Source organism: Rhinichthys klamathensis, unplaced genomic scaffold (assembly GCF_029890125.1).
Source record: "Rhinichthys klamathensis goyatoka isolate OS25496 unplaced genomic scaffold, OSU_Roscu_1.1 h1tg000262l_1, whole genome shotgun sequence".
Taxonomy (NCBI): domain Eukaryota; kingdom Metazoa; phylum Chordata; class Actinopteri; order Cypriniformes; family Leuciscidae; genus Rhinichthys; species Rhinichthys klamathensis.
In genome coordinates, this window is record NW_026606783.1 from 2,977,260 (window position 1) to 2,997,032 (window position 19,773).

At 37.7% G+C, this 19,773-nt stretch overlaps 1 protein-coding gene across 2 annotated transcripts in view; it reads left to right on the forward strand.

The window, feature by feature from the left end:
- The first annotated feature begins 3,183 nt into the window (after positions 1-3,183).
- atp8b2 (ATPase phospholipid transporting 8B2) overlaps positions 3,184-19,773 on the forward strand; it is a 50,576-nt gene continuing 33,986 nt past the window's right edge. The window contains exons 1-2 of one of the 2 annotated variants that reach the window (XM_056267667.1): positions 3,184-3,389; positions 7,227-7,294. In XM_056267667.1, coding sequence (XP_056123642.1) covers positions 7,270-7,294 — 25 coding nt within the window. In that variant the 5' untranslated portion in view covers positions 3,184-3,389; positions 7,227-7,269. Of the gene's footprint in view, positions 3,390-7,226; positions 7,295-14,021; positions 14,408-19,773 lie in introns of those variants that run through there. The other variant, XM_056267666.1, reaches the window with a different exon arrangement.

Here is a 19,773-nt window from a genome sequence, read left to right on the forward strand (position 1 = left end):
AGATTTTTTTTCAAAGACTTTAGCAATAGAACATAAAATGGATATAGGTCTATAATTGTTTGGGTCAAGTACATCTCCAGTTTTATGGAGTGGTGTGATGCGTGCACATTTCCAGATAGCTGGTAACTCACATGTTGACAAAGACATGTTGAATAAATCAGCAAGTGGATACATGAGAATATGGGAAGCTAGTTTCATAAACCTGTTTTCGATTCCATCAAGTCCATCACCACTGTTAACATTTAGATCATTAATGGCATTCTGAACTTCTATTGGTAAAAGTTTCCTAAAAGAAAAAGAACAGCAGCGGGGTGATGTAATACCAAAGGAACATTTTCGCATACAGACTTTTTCGCATACATTTCGCATAACTTTTTCGCACACATTGTCAAAACAATGCCCGTTCACACAGATCCGCGAAAATGATTAAAAACGCTGTATTATGCATGTCAGGCCAGTAGTTGGCGACTACTATGGAATTATATTTGTTTTAAAAAAACTGAACTTAACTTTATAAAACTGAATGTAACTTTTTAAAACTGAACATAACTTTTTCAGAAACTACCAAAAATATGCCAGAATTACTTTTGTGCCAATAATAATGAAAGTAACTTTTTCAAGAAACTAATGAAAATATAAATTGAAACTGAAAAAAATATCTTTGAAACTGAAAAAGAATAAATCATGGGCACATTTTTTTTACTTCGTGCTTAATACACTGCATGTTTTGCTAACTATTTCTCATATTTCTTTTGCTGATCTGAACTTACAAATGCGCATCCAGAGTTTTCAGTTACGCTTCTGAAGTTTTCGTTTACGCTCCCTGAGTTTTCGTTCACAGTTCTGAGGTGGGTTCCCCCGTGACAGTAGGGGTTTTTGAAGAGGATTGTTACATCTCTACTTCCATGCCCACTCTTCGCGTTCAACTGTCCATCCACCCAGAGGTCATCCTCACCCCAGAGCCCACACCCACGCATCTAAGAAAGCAGAGCCCACCACAGACCCAGAGCCAGAGCTGATGCCCGCTGGGAAGCCAGAGCCAATGCTCGCAACGGAGCCAGAGCCTGCAGCCTCGTCCGTCCAGTCTGCCGTGGAGTCGGACCAGATGTGTGAGCCGGTTTCAACAACCGTCCGAGTGGGAGTACTAGTGGAGCTGGATAATGAGGTGTGTGTTGTCAACCCCTTCCTCCAGCATTTAAATTCAGTTTGTCGCAGTTTGGAGAGATCAATTTGCTGATCACTTCTTGTGCAAGGGCCCTTACTCCTCCACTGGTTCCGTCCGGCATCCAAATATCCTTGTTTCCACTGGTTCTGCCCATTCCCAAGACTTCCTCTTCTTCATCCCCACTAGTCCAGTCCGGATCCCAATCATCTTCATCGAAGATGGTACTGTACTTCTTTAAGTCTCTTTCTTCCGCGGTGGTCCTACCCAGCTCAAAGCTTTCATTACTGCTAATGATGCACCCACCCAGCCTCCCTCTTAGATCCGCCTTGGGCTTCAGGCTTCAGATTCGCCAGCTCAGCCAAGGGGTGTCTACTCCAGTGCTCCACCTCAGACCTCCAGGCCTGTAGCTCCCCCTCAGTTGACTCCGCCTTGGCTCCTCCCTCCCTTGGCTCCCCTCGGGACTGTCATCCCCTCTGCTCCACCGTGCTTCCTCGCCCCACCGACTCCACCTTGGTCGGACATCGCTCTGTCTGTGCCACGGACTTCCAAGCCTTCCGCTGCGCTTCACTCTCCACCCCTTTCAGCTCTGTCTGGCTCCACCTTCCTTCTGGCTCCTCGTGGGTCCTCGGTCACTCCGCCTTGATCCTCCGCCGCCCTGGCTCCACCTTGGTCGCAGCGGCTCCGCACTGCCCTCCAGGACCTCCGTTGTCGTCCGGTCCCTCCAGTCTCTTGGATCCACCCAGGTCTCCAGATCTCTCTGCTCCACCGCTGGTTGTCAGACCGCTAACTCTACCCTGGCTCCTCCCACCATGGTTCCACAGTGGGCCTTAGTACTAACTGTGCTCTGGATTTCCTTTCTTTGTCTAGTTGGTTGTGCTATGCACTGTTTCGCTTGTTAAATCATTATGGGTGCTCTTTTGTTTTGTATTTTGTAAAGATATTGTTGCTAAACTAAACTTCTGTGCCTCTCCTCATCTTCTTAATCTGGAACGTGACAATAATATGCTTTTTGACAATGAAGCTTCCATATGCTCTATATTGTACTATTACATCAGACTTTATATTACACTTATAATTCATACAATTTATACTCTAGCCTACTGTAGTTTTTACCATATCACCACTGTAAATGTTTTACTGGATCCATTGAGGATTACTTTATAAATATTGTGTTTGTACTGATTTTCTTCTTTTCCTTTGCACAATTTTGCACATATGGAGAACAAGTCATTATGCGCAAACATGCTTAGTTTCATGAATTTATGATGCTCGGGAGGCTGAAAGATGCAAACTGTGATTTGAATGTTCCCCATTACCTTCTAAGCCTAATCTTTTTTTCTATCGGTTTATATCCCTTTGAATGGAAATAAATGCATTGATTTAGTCCATTTGTATAACTATAGTGTACTGACAGGATAGTTTTATATAATTTGTGTACAAAGAAATTTGTGAAATGCTTATACAGTAGGCTACATTTCACAGAGAAGAACTGCCTATAACTGCGCTATAAAGATGACTTGACATGATAAATCATTATTTATAATTTTGTGCTGTTCTAAAATAATTAATACAAGATAAATTATTATTAGTCATCAATGTCAATATCGGGTTTTTTTATGTTTGTGGTTTCAAATTGTTTGGCCATCGTGCACTGTAAGAATCACAAAGTGTCCAGCAGAGGGCGCAAACGACAAACCAAAACAATGAGCACATGGTAAAAGTCGGTACTGCCATGGTACTGCCCCCATGCTGCACTGTGAACAAAGTTGCAGAATATATCTGCTGGATGCCTTTGAAATTGTATGATAAACATTCTTTAAAACCACTCTAAATAACAGAATTAAAATGCTTGCAGTCATGCAATGTTTAACCACACTTACTGGAATAAATCGGACATGTAACAAAATTGGATTTAGTTTTTTTTCCGCTTTTACAGAAAACATTAGGCTACTATTGAACAGTGCAAGACTGAAAGTGGGAAAGAGCAGATGCAGATGCAAACACCGCCCCTCCACCCACGCCTCCCTCATCCTATTACTATGAGCAGCTGCTGGCCCATCGTGTCCGATACACTTTCACCTTTCAAGGATGTTTTGATCGTCAAGGATAGCGTGCATTCGATAAATAACCTATGTTGCCTTAACCCGACGGGATACTGTACATGTAGAAAAGGAACAACAGAGATGTTTGAAATCAGCATTGCTTACAGGAGGAGCTGATAAAGGTAATGTCCTTGCTTATCCGCCAATAATAGCTTACTTTTAGTTCAGTATAAGGCTCTATGCTAACAGCGTGACTTCTGAGGAAACAGTTAGCAAAAACTTAAATATCGTTGTTTTCTCTCTTTCTCTCTCTTTTAAAACTGTCAAAATAGCTTTGTGAAACTCCACCACAGCGGCGTTCTGCGCATTGTAACATCCTGCTTCATTTGTCGATATATTTTGTTGTCTATTTCGCATGTAGCCTACCACAGTAAACAATATGACCACCTAACTAATGAATGCTTTAACCTACTCTCACAGATGAACTTATGCCAAGTTACGCCATTAATTTTGAAGAGCGTTCAGGCTAATTTATGAATTTCAGTTCATATCACATTGCATCTCAACTGTGAAGTATTTTTGATTCTCAAACTCCAAATGTTAACTTACTTTGACAAATATAATGTTGATTTACAAGTTATGACCTATTCATTTAGACCACGTCAATCAATGGTTATTAGGCTATTAACCATTGATTGACGTGGTCTAAATCACGAGTTTATAATAGGCCTACTTTTTTAGATTTTTTTTAAGCAACTTCTGATAAGGATATTACCCAACATTACATTATATAACTAATGCTTAAAAGTTTATTACTAAGTTTAAAAACAAGTTAAGAGTAAACAATAGGCCTACCATGGAAATTTAAGTTCTATGTTTATCATCTCCACAGCCTCCTTCAGGAAAACCCCGAATAAAACCCCACATGATTTGCTGTGGTTGATTGTTGTGTTAAAAAGAGTATCAGACTGTTTCAGTGTTGGTTCAGAATTTTCAGGTAGGTATTTGCAAGGAACTTGTAAACTCAATTGAACTAAGGATTTAAGCTTGTTCTTGAAATTCCTTTGAGGGTAAAATTCTGACTGACAGCCAAGAAATGTTTTGTTGTGCTCCGAAAACCACCAATGTTATAATTCCCTAGTGAAGGAAAGCATATAAACAGCAGGGGCATGATCAATTATATAGGCCTATGTAACTGTAATAATTATTAATATAATTATATGCATTTGGCCACATCTGTTTGTGTATCTATGAATAGGCTAGAGAGTGAGAGAGCAGACCCATTATTTTCTGTAGTCAATGTCATTATTGTGGTTCTGGTTTAATGGTGATTTCCTGTTTGACCTTTTGAGGCAGTAAGCATGAAAAATGGACATATAAATTAGGTAAAACAGATGGGAAGCCAATGAGGGCAGAAGAATTATTGGAAAATAAACAAGATTAACGTGTACAGGAGCAAAATACAAAGGATGTAAATTAAAATATGCTACACATAGTATGTTGATCGTAAATTATAGATAAAAAAAACTCAAAAGCTGACATGTTCAGCCTTACATGACCACAAATAAATATTTAAGAGTGCATTTTCCTCACAATTAAAATGCGAGAGCCCTCTCTGATTATTCAGTCTGGTTTGCATTGTGTGACAGACTGTGTATTCTTTATCCACGCATGTAACATATGTGAGAAAATCATTCTGTGCTACATGATGCTTATTAGAGATGCTGACTGAGTCAAATGACACCACTGCAGTCTGTTGTCAGTCTGAAGATGTGTACTTCTCTGACTCTTTATATTCAACATGGCTTCCAGATCTGGGATGTTTAGTGTCAAAAGCAGACTGTTTATTGGGTTTGTCCTTAAGTAGCTTTGTGCACATCAGTGTGTGTGTGTGTGTGTGTCTGTCTGTGTTGTGGGTCATTGGTTTTGACCTGCTGGTGTGTAAGCCTCCAGTCAGATACATGTTAATAGACTCTAATCATAGCTGACACACATGTGTACCAGCTTGTCTGTCCGTGTGTGTGTGTGCATCAGAAATATTCCATCTCACCTGAGTTAACCTTTAGTTACTTTATACTGTGCATTCTTTGCATCTTTGGATTCTATCATCTTTGTTATTTTTTGTGGATAATATTTTTTTACCTGCAGCAGCATATATTTTTTTCTTTTCTCAACCCAGGGGTGGCCTCCTCCTACCCAGCCCGTCCCACGCTCTCGAACAGTCTGCTTTGATATCTACATAAAATGAAATCATATCTTTATTGTGCATGGGTATTCAAAGCAACAGATCATTGTCAGTAATGTTCTGAGGCCAGCTCAGAGACAGAAAAATATATCTTCGATGACTCTGCATGATGACCTCTGTTGGTTAAGGAAATATAAAAGTCAATATTTGCAAGCCTGTTATGATGACTGAAATCTCCTGCAGGGAAAGTCAAAATGCTCTAATGTGCATATGATGGTCATGGATAAAAGCACTGAAACCAATGCATTGCTGTATTGTTTGAGAAAAGGCATGTTATTTAACCATAGGCATGTGATATTAAAATTCTGGCCAATACAGATAAGCCACTAATTATTTTCACGTTATGGATGATATTATAAATCTATACGGCTTCGTAAAAAGAAGGGAAGTTAAATATTGTAATACAGTATGAAAGATAAATATTAATTGGGGACCTTAGAAAAGATAACAAAATAAACACACAACAAAATTGAGAAAACAAGCATTTTAATAAAGCATAAGAAAAGCATCTGATCATAGCAACGTGGATATGTTTGCACAAGCTCTACGGCACTCCAGTGAAGTCACGTCATGTTTATTTGTATTTATAACCCAGAGAGAAAGAAGGCGGAGCCTCCGCGCACAGCTACCTAAATTGTCACGGACCAATGGTAGTACAAAGGTGTTTTAGTACAAAAGTTCGCCACCAGCCGTGGCAAACTTTTCCAAACTTTTTCTTTCTCCGATTTCGCTTAAAGTATATCAGGGCCTTAACTTTTCATAATAAAGGAAAGACCTGGTGCAATGCTGGTAAGATTAATTGCTATCCCTTTAAATTGGTGCTAGTGATTCTAAATCTTAGAATTGGCAGAACAATTTCAATATACAATATTGGCAGATACAGTAAATAAGAAAAACAGATATCTGCTGATGATGTCTATATATTGAACATTCATTTTAAACCAGGTCCCTGTATGGAAAACTATGTGGTAGATTATAAACTATTGCATAAAAATGCAGAATTGGGCAAAATACTATTATTGATTTTTATTTATTTTTTTATTTCAAAAAACAGTATTTAATCTTTAACTGCATTTGTCTAATTATGTGATATAACACTGCAGAGTATAACATTACTTTCTGATATCTGTTGAGTTTTAAGTCGTATCATCTGCATTCATGGAACCTGTTTTTTCATCATTTGTTTTATTGTATAAAAGAATCACACTAATATAGAAAAGAGCATTTCAACGCCCCATTGTATAAAATGTCTAAACAATTGAGTGAGGCTATGTTTGCCTCTATATTCCCTGTGCGTCAGGCATAGGAGACAGAATGCAGACAGCTTGTGGCGGTTTCAGAGATAAATTTATTGGTAACCAGACCCACAGACATCAATGTGTTTCTGGAACAAACCTAACCAGAACACTTGTATCACTTAGCATTAGCAGTCTTAATAACAGTGCTGATGTTTCCAGCTTTCTTTTATAACTAATGTGTACGTGTAACCACCTTAAACGGTTGTCCTATCAATTATCTTAATATTATCATGATTAAAAAATATATGGACAAAATATTTTCTAGGTTTTTCAAAAGTTAAGCATTGAGAATTCGGCGACAGGTTCATTAGCAGTGGCTTAGTTTTAGCTGACTGATCTGCATACTGTCGTTGTCAAGGATTAAATATCGTTGAACTCCTGAGTGAGCGTAAACTGTTGGTACGTCCCCTGTTTTACCCTTGAAATCCTGTTGACATCATGGTTCTCTCTCGTTGTGTGTGTGTGTGTGTGTGTAGATTTTCCCATGGGACGGAGCGGCAGAATTTCAGAGGTGTGGAAATGTTCAGAAAGAGACCTCCCCCAGGTAAACAATTAGCTACTCTCCCTAAACACACACTTTTAAATTGAATTACCATTTTGTGCTATGAATTTAAATACACACATACTCAAGGGCTCTCAATCTTCAAATCAGCTTCACTTCACTCTCATGGCACTTTGTAACTACCGTATTTAACGTTTCGGTGAATTGTTGAGTAATTCGTATGAATTCGTACAACTTCATTTGTACACTTTCGGACAATCTGCTAATGCTTACGCCCCACTAATGGCTATATTAGGATCGGACCTTCATGCTTATACTTTTTTTTTCCGCATACTTCTGTATAAATCATAAAAATTCATACCAAATTATAAAATAGTTGTTTTCTCATAACAATAGGTTACTCAGCTCAAGCAATGATGCTTACAAAAGTTAGCTTCTTTGATTTCTCAGTAGTAAGATATGAAATATCTTCATACATTACACTCTTAAAAATAAAGGTTCTTTATTAGCATTGATGGTTCCATGAAGAACCTTTTAAAATCAATGGACCTTTTTCATAGCACAAAATGTTCATTATGGTGGAAAAAGCTTCTTTAGATTATTAAAATGTTCTTTACCCTAAAAAAAAATGGTTCTGTTAAGAACTGTGGTAAGCAAATTTAATGGGGTCATATAATGGTACATGCAATTTTACAAGTTGATTGTACTGAAATGTGTGTTGGCAGTGCCTGTACACAACCATCATAATGATAAAAATCCATCCAGTGTTTTTGTTTTAATCTCCTTATATGTTTTCCCCTGTCTCAAATCGAGCCGTTCGAGCGTGTGACGTCACAAGGTCGCACGCCCCTCCCACGATTGTTGAATGACAGCAGCGTTTCAACACAGACCCGCCCTCGCTCGTGAGAGCTGTCAATCATAGTCTGCGCGGACCGGCGCGGTCATTGTTGATATGCTGGAGCACTGTCTATGAGCAGAATGGCGTCTAAGCGATTGTGGTGTTCTGTTCTTGGGTGTAATAACGAACACAGCAGTCATTTTAATGTTCCTAAATCCGAACCGCTGAAGACGCAGTGGCTGAGTTTGTTTTCGAAGGGAATATTCCCCACGAGCAACGTCAATGCTCATGTTTGCGCGAATCATTTCTCAGCAAACTGCTTTATAAACGAGGGTCAGTATAAGCTGGTTTTGCTAAGAAGCTGCTCATGAAAAAAGGATCGGTACCAGATATTCGTGTTCCTGCTGAAGCTGAACCTCTAGAACAACTGAAGTGAGTGTAACGTTTTATTAAACTTTATATTAATATTTATATTAATCTTTGCAAATCGCTAGCTGCACGCTTCACAATGAATGCGTCTAAGGTTTACACTTAGGGAACATTACGGCATGTTTTCTATGTATGATGTTCTCAAAATAATTCATAATCCCACGTTTATACTGAACAACGCGTTATGGTTATTGTGTTACAAACGGTGTACGCACAGAACAGAGAGGCGGGGTGAGCTAAGCTCATTATCATTTAAAGTCATATGCACTGAAACAGCGTGCTGAAAACAGAGCTGTTTTTGACCAGGTAAAATAAGTGTTTTCTTACAATACTAATGAGAATTTTGGTAACACTTTATCTTAAGGTGCTTGTAATAAGCAGTAATTAACAGTTAATAAGACACTTATAAGACCTTATAAGATGCATATAAGATGCATATAAGCATTAACTAATTATAATAAATAAATTAAATTAAAAAATAAATGTCTCAAGTTAAGTATCAATACATTGCACTTTTAGAACAGCCGGACAAACGTAAATGGTAACACAAACTCCCAGTCCCTTAAAAATTGACCTTCCCAAGAGGGAGTAGTTTCCCTGATCTCTTCAGGGCCTGGACTTTTAATTAACCCTTATATGAAGTAGTTAATGCTTATATGCATCTTATATGCATCTTATAAGGTCTTATAAGTGTCGTATTAACTGTTAATTACAGCTTATTACAAGCACCTTAAAATAAAGTGTTACCAGAATTTTTAATTAAAGTATATTACAAACTTTTAATTTAGACCCTAAAGAATCATACTAGCTTGTACAAAAATGGCATTATATGACCCCATTTAAAGGGGTCCTATAATGCCCTTTTACAAAGTCTTGATTTTGTTTTTGGGGTGTATACATATATAATCATGCTTGATTGTTCAAAAAAAGCATTATTTTTTTTACATATTTTACATTATTACAGCTCCGCTCTCCTTAGTCTGGTTGAATGCGTCATTTTCGATGAAGCCCCTCTTTCCGAAATACAAAATGTGCTGGATTGGTTAGCTGGCCCAGTGTGTCGTGATTGGCAGCGCTTAGCACGTGTTCAGGAAATGTCAAGCCCCTTCATGACCGCAAGCTCTACTCAGATGTAAATATTAACGATGGCGTCGATTTCAAATCATTTTGAGTCCGATTCAGACCCTGACAAAATGTTAGCGAACAAGAGGATTGTGCTGAATGGATTCCAAGCACAGATTTCACAGGATGTTTCAGAGAGTGGTATGTTTTTTTTTTGTAATCTTCTTAATCATATTTGTCGGAAAACTGTGGTAATACAAACAGTAATCGATCACAAAATCATAGATAATTTTCCTAAGGGGCGGTGAACAGTCTACAACAGTTACAAAAGCTAAAGTAAACACTACATCAATACTGTCATGTTGGCTAGCGGAGGGAAAGTTTTGCCCTTGGTTTACATCATAGCTATCATAGCAACTACATAAAGCTTATAATTGGAACTGTTAATAGAAAACACAACTACAAATAATAAGACATACTTACAAGTTGTGATCCATAAACAACAGATTGTCCTGACAAAATGGGAACGACTATGTCTTTCAGGAGAAGCTTTTGTCTAGCCTGCATTTTACTCTCTTCTGAAAGCTGTTCTCCGTAAAATGTGCAGCGCACAGACAAACGCACTTGAGGTTATAAAGTTCAGGAACAGTGTTAAAAAAAGTTTGTCCGCCTTAGGACAAACCTTTTCTGGTGAGTAAAAAACAGCGACAACAACTCTTCCTCTTCTCTAAAGCAGCCCAGCATGGCCTCACCCCCTTTGTTGCGTGTTCCTGGGGGCATGGTTTATGTAAATTTTAAGGTTTGTGATGTCACCAACCATGGAAAAAGCTCATTGTAGTCCCTACCAGCCGTTGGTTGTAGTCCTTAAAAAGCGATTTCTGAAAAAAGAAAATATCTCCCTTTGCATTAAAACTTTGAGCATCGTAACTTTGCAGGTGTTGTTTATGCTCAAACAGCAACATTACACACTAATTAAAGTTAAAAAAGTGAAATCATAATCAAGGACCCATTTAAGTTAGTAAGTTTAAGAGGCAATTTCGGATATTAGCACAAACACTTTTATAACTTTGTTTTTTTTTTGTGCAAATGGTTAGCCATGGGTTCATGGCTGTAGCCTGCTGTGAGGTCACCGAGGTCCGAACCTCTGTATTTTTCTGAGCTGTATCTAATAAATTGTAAAATAATTGCCTAATAAAGTATTAACTCTACTTTAGTGCTGCAAAGATATTGCACAGCACCAATATCTTCTCATCTGAGCTGTTTCAGCGGACTAACACCGCTCACCAATGTCAAAAAATATTTGAGATGACCAATCAAATCAAAGTAGTCGGGCTATATGTTCACAGAAGCTGCTGAGTGCGAATTCCAGCGCAGCTCGACACTCCAGGTAACAGTCATAATGTGAGAGGAAGGTTTTAAGCAGCTAAACCAAACATTCAATATTTGACAGCTGTTTTAGGATAGAAATGTTAAACAACCGACAAAAATAATCAGGCAAACTAATAAACCTTTGTCTAATTTTGCTATTTTTTTTATTGAAAATAGGCCTATGTAATTTACGTGGTTCATGTAATCGTATAGCAACTGTCAATGTGTATTTAAGCTGTGAATATTTCAATTCAAAACAGTTCACACACATTTTCATTTTTAAAAATTCAATAATCCATATTCACCTTTCAGATTTCACTTCCAAAATATTCATTCTGTTTAAAAATACAACCCATAATATTCGACAGGCAATTTTCGGTCCATTTTATTTCGCTTTACAAATTTGCTTCAACAAATTCAGTGGTTCAAATTCGACAGAAAATTCAACATTTGACATCCGGGAACGGCAGGAATATCAGTGGATTGCCGATTGATAATCTCCATAGCTGTTAGTCCACCTCACCAGCAGGGGGTCTCTAAAGTTACATACGACATTGGTACACACGTTTCTAACTTCAATAACATTTTAAAGGGGTCATATAATGTCATTTTTCTACAAGCTAATATGATTCTTTAGGGTCTAAATTAAAAGTTTGTAATATACTTTAATTAAAAATTCTCATTAGTATTGTAAGAAAACACTTATTTTACATGGTCAAAAACAGCTCTGTTTTCAGCACGCAGTTTCAGTGCATATGCCTTTAAATGATAATGAGCTCTGCTCACCCCGCCCCTCTGTTCTGTGTGTACAACGTTTGTAACACAATAACCATAACGTGTTGTTCATTATAGACGTGGGATTATGAATTATATTGAGAACGTCGTACATAGAAAACATGCCGTAATGTACCCTGAGTGTAAACTGACGCATTCATCGTGAAGCGTGCAAGCGATTTGCAAAGATTAATATAAATATTAATATAAAGGTTAATAAAACGTTACACTCACTTCAGTTCTTCTGGAGGTTCAGCAGGGACACGAATAGTTGGTACCGATCCTTTATTCAGGAGCAGCTTCTTAGCAAAATTTACACTGACCCTCCTTTATAAAGCAGTCTGGTATGGTGACTAATGATTCGCGCAAACATGAACGCATTGACGTGCAAAGTGCATGTATCATTATATGACCCCTTTAAGAGAATGACTTGCAGTCATAAAACCAACTTTGTTCATATAGCCTAGGTGTCAGGCATGATGCACACTTTTTAGATAGTTGATATTAAAATAAATATGAGATCATGTGGTAGGCCTACTGAAAAAGATTTTATTTTATTAAATATATTATTAAAAATATAAAAAGTGCATCATGCCTGACACCTAGGCTACATGAACAAACATGTGCAAAACTAACTGTGAAGACTTAAACGTAAACACAGCTTTTGTGTCTTTATCAGCTTTTCCATAGCTATACTGGCCCTGATGATCATCACAAATACTTACGCTTGCTCCATTTCTGTAAATCCGTTTTTATGAACGAATGACTCTCTCTCCCGTTGCTCTATAGCTTTCTTTGTCAACAGCCGCTTGCACCCCCTGCTGGTAAGGTGGACTAACAGCTATGGAGATTATCAATCGGCAATCCACTGATACTCCTGCCGTTCCCGGATGTCAAACGTTGAATTTTCTGTCGAATTTGAACCACTGAATTTGTGGAAGCGAATTTGTAAAACAAAAATAAAATGGACTGAAAATTGCCTGTCGAATATTATGGGTTGTATTTTTAAACCGAATGAATATTTTGGAAGTGAAATCTGAAAGGTGAATATGGATTATTGAATTTTTAAAAATGAAAACGTGTGTGAAATGTTTTGAATTGAAATATTCACAGCTTAAATATACAACCATGTTGAATGTTCAGCCCATAAAAATGCAAGTATACAATGTGTTAAAATGCAAGCAGGGTTAATGCAATGCATATTTTAGTGCAATTAAGTAGTGCAATTCAACAAGCTTTTTTGTTTCAAAAACATTTGTCATTATTTTACTTCCATAGTTTACTGCATTCACTGACACAGATGAAAATGAAAAGACTATCAGTCAAAGCTCAGCTTTAGGAGGGGAAGAGACAGGGCAAGATAAGGAGACTGAGAGAAAAAGAAAGAGTGATGGAGATGAGGAGAGAGCAGGTATTGACAAATAATCTACTGCCCACTGACATGGTTTTAAAGCTATTGTTATGGAATTTTTTGCCCTTCAAACGTCTTAAAATGCACATATGTAGATCAGAGAAATCCATTTTTTTCTCTGGGGTGCATGTCCTTGTACCTCCCTAACTAGCTCAAATTTAGGACTTCTGTGATTATAAAACCCTGCCTACAGCCCTGCATGGGTGTGATATTGTTCCAAAGCTTGGAACTTGTTTTTACTGTGGTGCAGCGCAACATAAAAAGTTAAATGCGTACACGTGAGTTGGGAGGGTTCCTTCCTTGGCACGAGACTCCCCCTCTCTCCACACACTCTGAGATACATACAGGCATAGCACGTGCACAGACACCTGACTGGTCCAGATGTCTTCCGCAGTGCCACCGCTTCTTGCCCCCTCTTTATGCCACTGCCTATTTATCTGGAGCCATTTTGCCTCTGAATCTGATTACTATATGGATATTTCATTGCCAGAGGAGCCAGTAATATGCTGGCTGGCTCCTGGTGTTTTACATCTTTCACAGCTCTGCAGTGTAAGTTGCCCCGGCAACCTCATCAGCCAGTTCGCATTGGCCACATCCTTGGCCAATAGAACGGCTTTCTGATTATGTCATATAAAAACAACGTCGTAGCTCTAGTGGCGCCTGTGTTTTGACATAGTCGTCGTCAGCGTCAGCCCAGTCAAAAATCGATATTTTAGAGTATTTTTACGATATTTTTAGTTGTTTGTCAATTAATGTTTGCTTATTTAGGAGTTTAAAGCCATTTTAATTTATTAGACTATAACATTTAATTCAAACAAACAAACAAACAAACAAGCCAAGCATATCTGAAACACAGAAAGTTACTCAAATTTAGCTGCACGTTGGCTACAATAGCTGTCGTATATTAATCGTTTTGAGAAAGTGTAATCGATTTTGGTTCACATCAAATGACCTCAACGCGGACTCTGCGGCAAATCAAAAGGGAGAGGGAGTGAGCTGTAATTTCCCGCCGCGTCTGTAATTTGATGTGTTCCACTCACCACTCGTCATTCGGCGCCGGTCTGCAGCTGCCGCGCGCGCGTTTCTCTGTCGCTCCGCTGGTGTGAAGTCCATCGCTGCGTGCGCACACTGCGCAGAGCTATGTAAATGAAACAACGGTGGGACAACATGACTATCCCGAAAGACATCCCAGAGAAGTGGTTTCCAATCATTCTCCCTCTAAAAAGGAAGAAAGAGGGATTAACCAACACGACAAAAATAAGAAACGGAGCAGGTACCTTTGCTTTGCGTTGTCATTTGTTTACCACAGATCAGATTATCTGAATTAAGTCTAGCTGTTTTTTTATTATTCTAAATATATAACATTATATTCGTAGTGAAATAGAGGTAATTTAAACTTTAAATCAATAATTTAAAATGTATTTTTATTCTTATTTTGTAATCAATGTTTCATCCTCCTTGAACACTTCCCTGTCATGTAAATAAAAAAACATAGTGTTCTCCCATAAGTGTGTTTATTCATTCATTATTTCACCCGAATGATTGTCTCACAAAATCAAGCCAGTATCCATATCCAGCGCGCGCGCGCGTGTGTGTGTATGTTTGTGTGCGTGTATGTCCCATGACCTTGTGATCATATCCATCATGCTTTCATCTGTCAACACTCACAAATATATCAGTATATTTACTGCATCTCCATTCATTTTAAATGTAAATAGTCAGCCTTTATAAAGGGCTTGTTATGGAGTGTTATTGAGGTGATTGCATAACCTAATTTCTACATTGAAAGTTAATGTCTCAAGATTGGTCACATGATATACAGTATCTCACAATATTTAATTGACTGACTTCAAGGATGTAGGTTTGATTTGGACATTGGTGGGGACATAAAAGCAGAAAAAAAAACTTTATTTAGGGATTGAAATTAAGGCTTTTAGTCTTGACTTCAATGAATCAATTCTGTAATGTTATGTTAAAGGTAAAGATGACAAGGAGGTTGTTTAACAGAGATTTCACTTTACCTTTACTGTGTTGTTTTTTAATTTTGTGGATATTTGAACTAACAGTTTGCTTCAGACATTCAGTTTAACAACATTTAAGTTAAAGTTAGAGGTTAAACTTAACTGTGCACGGCTATTCAAACACTACTCTGTCCATGCACTAAATGCACATCCTTGAAAGAGCGCAGATTTCTTACGTATTTACTTTGACTTCTCTGGGAATGTCAATGGTATGACCCATTTCAGATGCTTCCAAAATTACAACAACAGTGGTTATAAATATATTTGATATATATATTTATCAAAATGATTGCTAGGGACAATTCAGTATCGCTGAATATTGGGACATGTCCCTAGCGTCCCTACTAAATTCTACGCCCTTGACTGACTTGAATCTTTCACATCTACTTTTTCCCCATGCCTCATCATAGCAGTTTATTTCACAGTATGTTAAATGAGTGTAAACTGCTCATCAACACGCTGTCTGATTTTTTTTTTAATATTTGCCCCGTTTAAATGTAATTTATGTAATTAACACAGCCAGCAACATTTTAACTCTCATGATTTGTTGTTGCAACACAATGCAGTTTATATTTTTCACTAAAGGTAGTAATTGTTAGAAATGTTTTTGTAAACTTTTGTTAGTGAAATGAAGTAACTGGAAATATATTTAGCTGTTGTGGTTTAGAGTTGAGCTGGACCTCTCAGATTCTGTGAAGCAGACTGCAACTGAACAAACATTGCTGTTTGTGTGGGGATTTTAAGTTCATCTTGATGTGTTCTGATTATCAGTCACTACTAGACAGATAGCACTATTTGAAAATGCCCAGAATGACTCATATGGACAACAGGTACAAGACCAGCAGTTTCATTTCAAATCAAGAAGAGGCTCACAAAATCACCTTTGCTGTCTTTTGCACCATTTGTACTTGTTGTCAACTTTCATATAATCCAAATGTGATTAGACATTGTGTTCCTTTTTCAATTATTTAAAGGAACTAACCTTAAGTTGACCTTTAATGCCAATAAATATCCAGTAGACAAGCCAAAGCTGCATGAAGAAATGTCTTGTAGTGGAATAGTTAATGTCTTAGTAATTCCAGTAACCCTGTTCCTGGCCTATTCAGGTTGATTTCTTAACACTGGGTTTGTTAAGTGAATGTCTCCCAGCAGTCTATTCTGACACAGCAGTGATTATCTCCTGCATGATTATCATATCTCGGATCATTTAACATTGGCATGATCATCATTTCTTCCTATTAGAGTTAGAATTTAAAGGTTTAAGGGAGATAAGTGTTTTTTTGTCATCACTGTAGATAATTTATGCCATCAAAATGGATGTTAGCTGTATTTTATATGGCGGTATAAGTGACCTCTGAATGTATTGCATATTTATAATGTGAAATATTCTGGAGTAAAGGGCTTAAAGGAGGGATTCACAACTAGCCAGATTGGCTTTCAATAAAACTTGGCTGTCTATGCATTTTAAATGTGAAAAATTGACTAGTGATAGTATTAGTGTAGACTAGTGACAAAAAGTATTCTCATTGCTTCATAACATTAAGGTTGAACCACTGTAGTCACATGGACTATTTTAACGATGTCTTTACCCTCTCAGATTTCATCAAAAATATCTTTGTGTTCCGAAGATGAACAACGGTCTTACGGGTTTGGAACGACATGAGGGTAGTAATTAATGACAGAAAAATGTCATTATTGGGTGAACTAACCCTTTAAGCCTGTCCTTATGTGAACCCCTGTATAATTCCTTTACTCTGAGAGTCTGCTAACATACTCATAGACAGTCATATTGGTGGTTTGGTTGGATGGATTTGGTCAATGCAGCTAAGGTGAAGGAATAGCTTGGTGCATGATGGAGGGTGTTTTTCGGGATGGATAGATGAGTCAGCCAGCTGGGCATATGAAGGCACATGGCAAAGAAGGAGTTGGGAAATGGGAGCAGACTGCAAGAGGAGAGAGGGCAAAATCAAGCAAGTGATGCATAGACACTGAGATGAATAGAAGGTTCATGTGAAGGCCATGTGCATGTTTTATCAGATGAACAAATGCCTCATGATGGCTCAGCATATGTTTTGGCATTAGTGTGCAGCATAGCAAACTTTCCCTCACCATACAAAACAGAAGGACCTCCTACTTTAAGGAAGACTGAATAATGTGTAGTAAATAAAGAGAATACAAACAACTCTTTAGGCAAGTGCAACCATTTACATGAATGCATTAGTGAGTATTTTGCCTCTGTTAAGGATTCATGTATCATTCCTCTGCTGTGTGTGCAAAGAGGTTGGAGTACAGTAGCAATTAGCTCACCCACTATGAGGCTAATTTGAGCCTGTGGCTTGTCTTTTTTAGGCGTTAAATAAGACGAATGCTTTGAAATAGTGGAGACAACAGGCACTTCAATTGTCCTTTAGTGCTACTTTGGCATGTTGATTAAATGTGTGCTGTTTTTGAGGCCTGACCGAAAGATTCCCTTTGATAGGAATTTATTGCGTTCTTTTAATGCTGCCTTGATAAGCATAAGAGATTTAAAAAACATAAAAAGAATGTAGAAATCTAATTAATCCAAACTTTTTACTGGTAGTGTGAGTGTGTATGCAGTAAAGCAGTTTTGTGAAAATAATAAGAAAAACGATTATGCCAAAAAAATACTTCATTTTAATTAAGTTTTTTTTTCAGAAATTAAAACTGCATTAAAAATATGCTTATCATAGAAGAGGGGAATTCAACATGTATTTCATGTTTGCTTCTTTTTTTAAATAAACTAATAATAGATACTGTTAAAAATAAGCATCATGTCAATCACAGTGTCAATGAAGCTTTCCATGACTTTCAGAATAGTCTATCTATGCACAACTAGCTTACACAAGACATATGTTCTGCAACATTGCACATCCATAACTTGCTGGTCTGTTTGAATTTGCACAGATTTATGAGCTAGCGTAACGGATGTCCTTGGAGTAGTGCTGAATCACAGCAATGACTGCTCCTTCTCTGTCAATGACTGTTTTTTTTGAGAAACATCACACAAGCAGCGCTTCACTGCGTCTGTTGCTTGTCCTTGGCTGTATTAGTAAGAGTGCTGTGTTAAAAGTGCTTAATGGCCCAGTTTGCTGAGGTGCTGTCCGGATGGAACAAGACCCTCCGACAGCCAGAGCCATTATGTCATCGGCAGCCAATAGGCAATGCACTCTCAGACTCTGGCAACAGCAGTGTGGTTTTCCATTAGGACTGATAACAGAGAGGCAGAGAGTACAACAGATAGCCACGAGCAAGGGAAAAGAAAGATGTGACCTTGAGGAAGAGGGGAGAAAGCGGAAGGATAGGGGATGACGAGTACAGAGCGATGGGAAAGGAAGGAGATAGTGTACGGTCATCTGAGAGGACAGATACAGATTTTCTTCTTTCAATTTAAAATAAAGGCAGGAGATAGTGTACGGACAGCTGAGAGGACAGATACAGATTTTCTTCTTTCAATATAAAATAAAGGCAGGATGTTGTGAATTGAATGAATACTAAGTCACCCTTCAGAGTTATTAATGTTAGTATATGATACTGCCATAGCTCAGATTCTAAATTAATCTGAGGGAGATCATAATGCTATATATTAAAATAATGATCATGAAATTTTATGTTTATTTGTTGAAGTATACAGCTTGTCTCGTGGTGAGACCTGAGTCAATGACAGCAAAGAGAGTTTGCTGACTAATACTAACCCAATACAGCATGGAGTATAAGGACTAAACCTCCAACTCATAACATATGGAAAACAATATGTTAACAAGCAACAGATCAAACGTACAAAGGCTGAGAATACATGTGTAGGGAGCAGAATGCTATTTGCCTGGAAGACACACCCTCCTCTGTGTGCAAGATATTTCTTAAACTATTAAGAACTTTATTACCTTTTGGTTTACTTCTTTGGGAATGAGACATTTGTACCAGTCGCACTGAGACATTTCAAATGATACAAACATGTATAATACTGTATGATAATTTTTCACATTAAACCATATAGATTTTTGGGTGAATATCTGGTGATCTCAGCGTGAGAAATAGACAACATGGGGGAGGTGATTGACTTGGGGATGCTAGTTTCTCAAGAGAGAGTCAAATGTTAATTTCCAGGAAGGCCCTTTGTCTTCTCAGGAGTGGTCGTTCCTCAACCAGACTGCCCGGCATTTTCTAATTTCTCAATTCTTACACCCTCTAGCAAAGCGCTTCAATTTACCAGTGTTCATTCACGCTTTGATACATTATTGTTATTTTTCTAATCATATTTTTATTTGCCAACAATAATTTTCACAACAGTGTTTCAATTCAAATATTTTCATTATCGCCATGATGGACACATTCGAGTACTCGTTTTTTGTAGACTCCTCAGTAGGCTACTCAAAATGAAAAAAAATTGACAAAAATGCCCATCCCTAATTACAACGACTATTAAAGCTTTATAGTTATCGCCATCATTATAGTTATCATCCTTGATGTGAATGGGCCATTAATCTTATTATTGACCGTCGTATTATTGACCTTCATGACCATAGAAATGGTATTTTTAAGGACTTACCTTAGAATAGTTCACCCAAAAATGAAAATGTATTATTTACTCACTCATGTC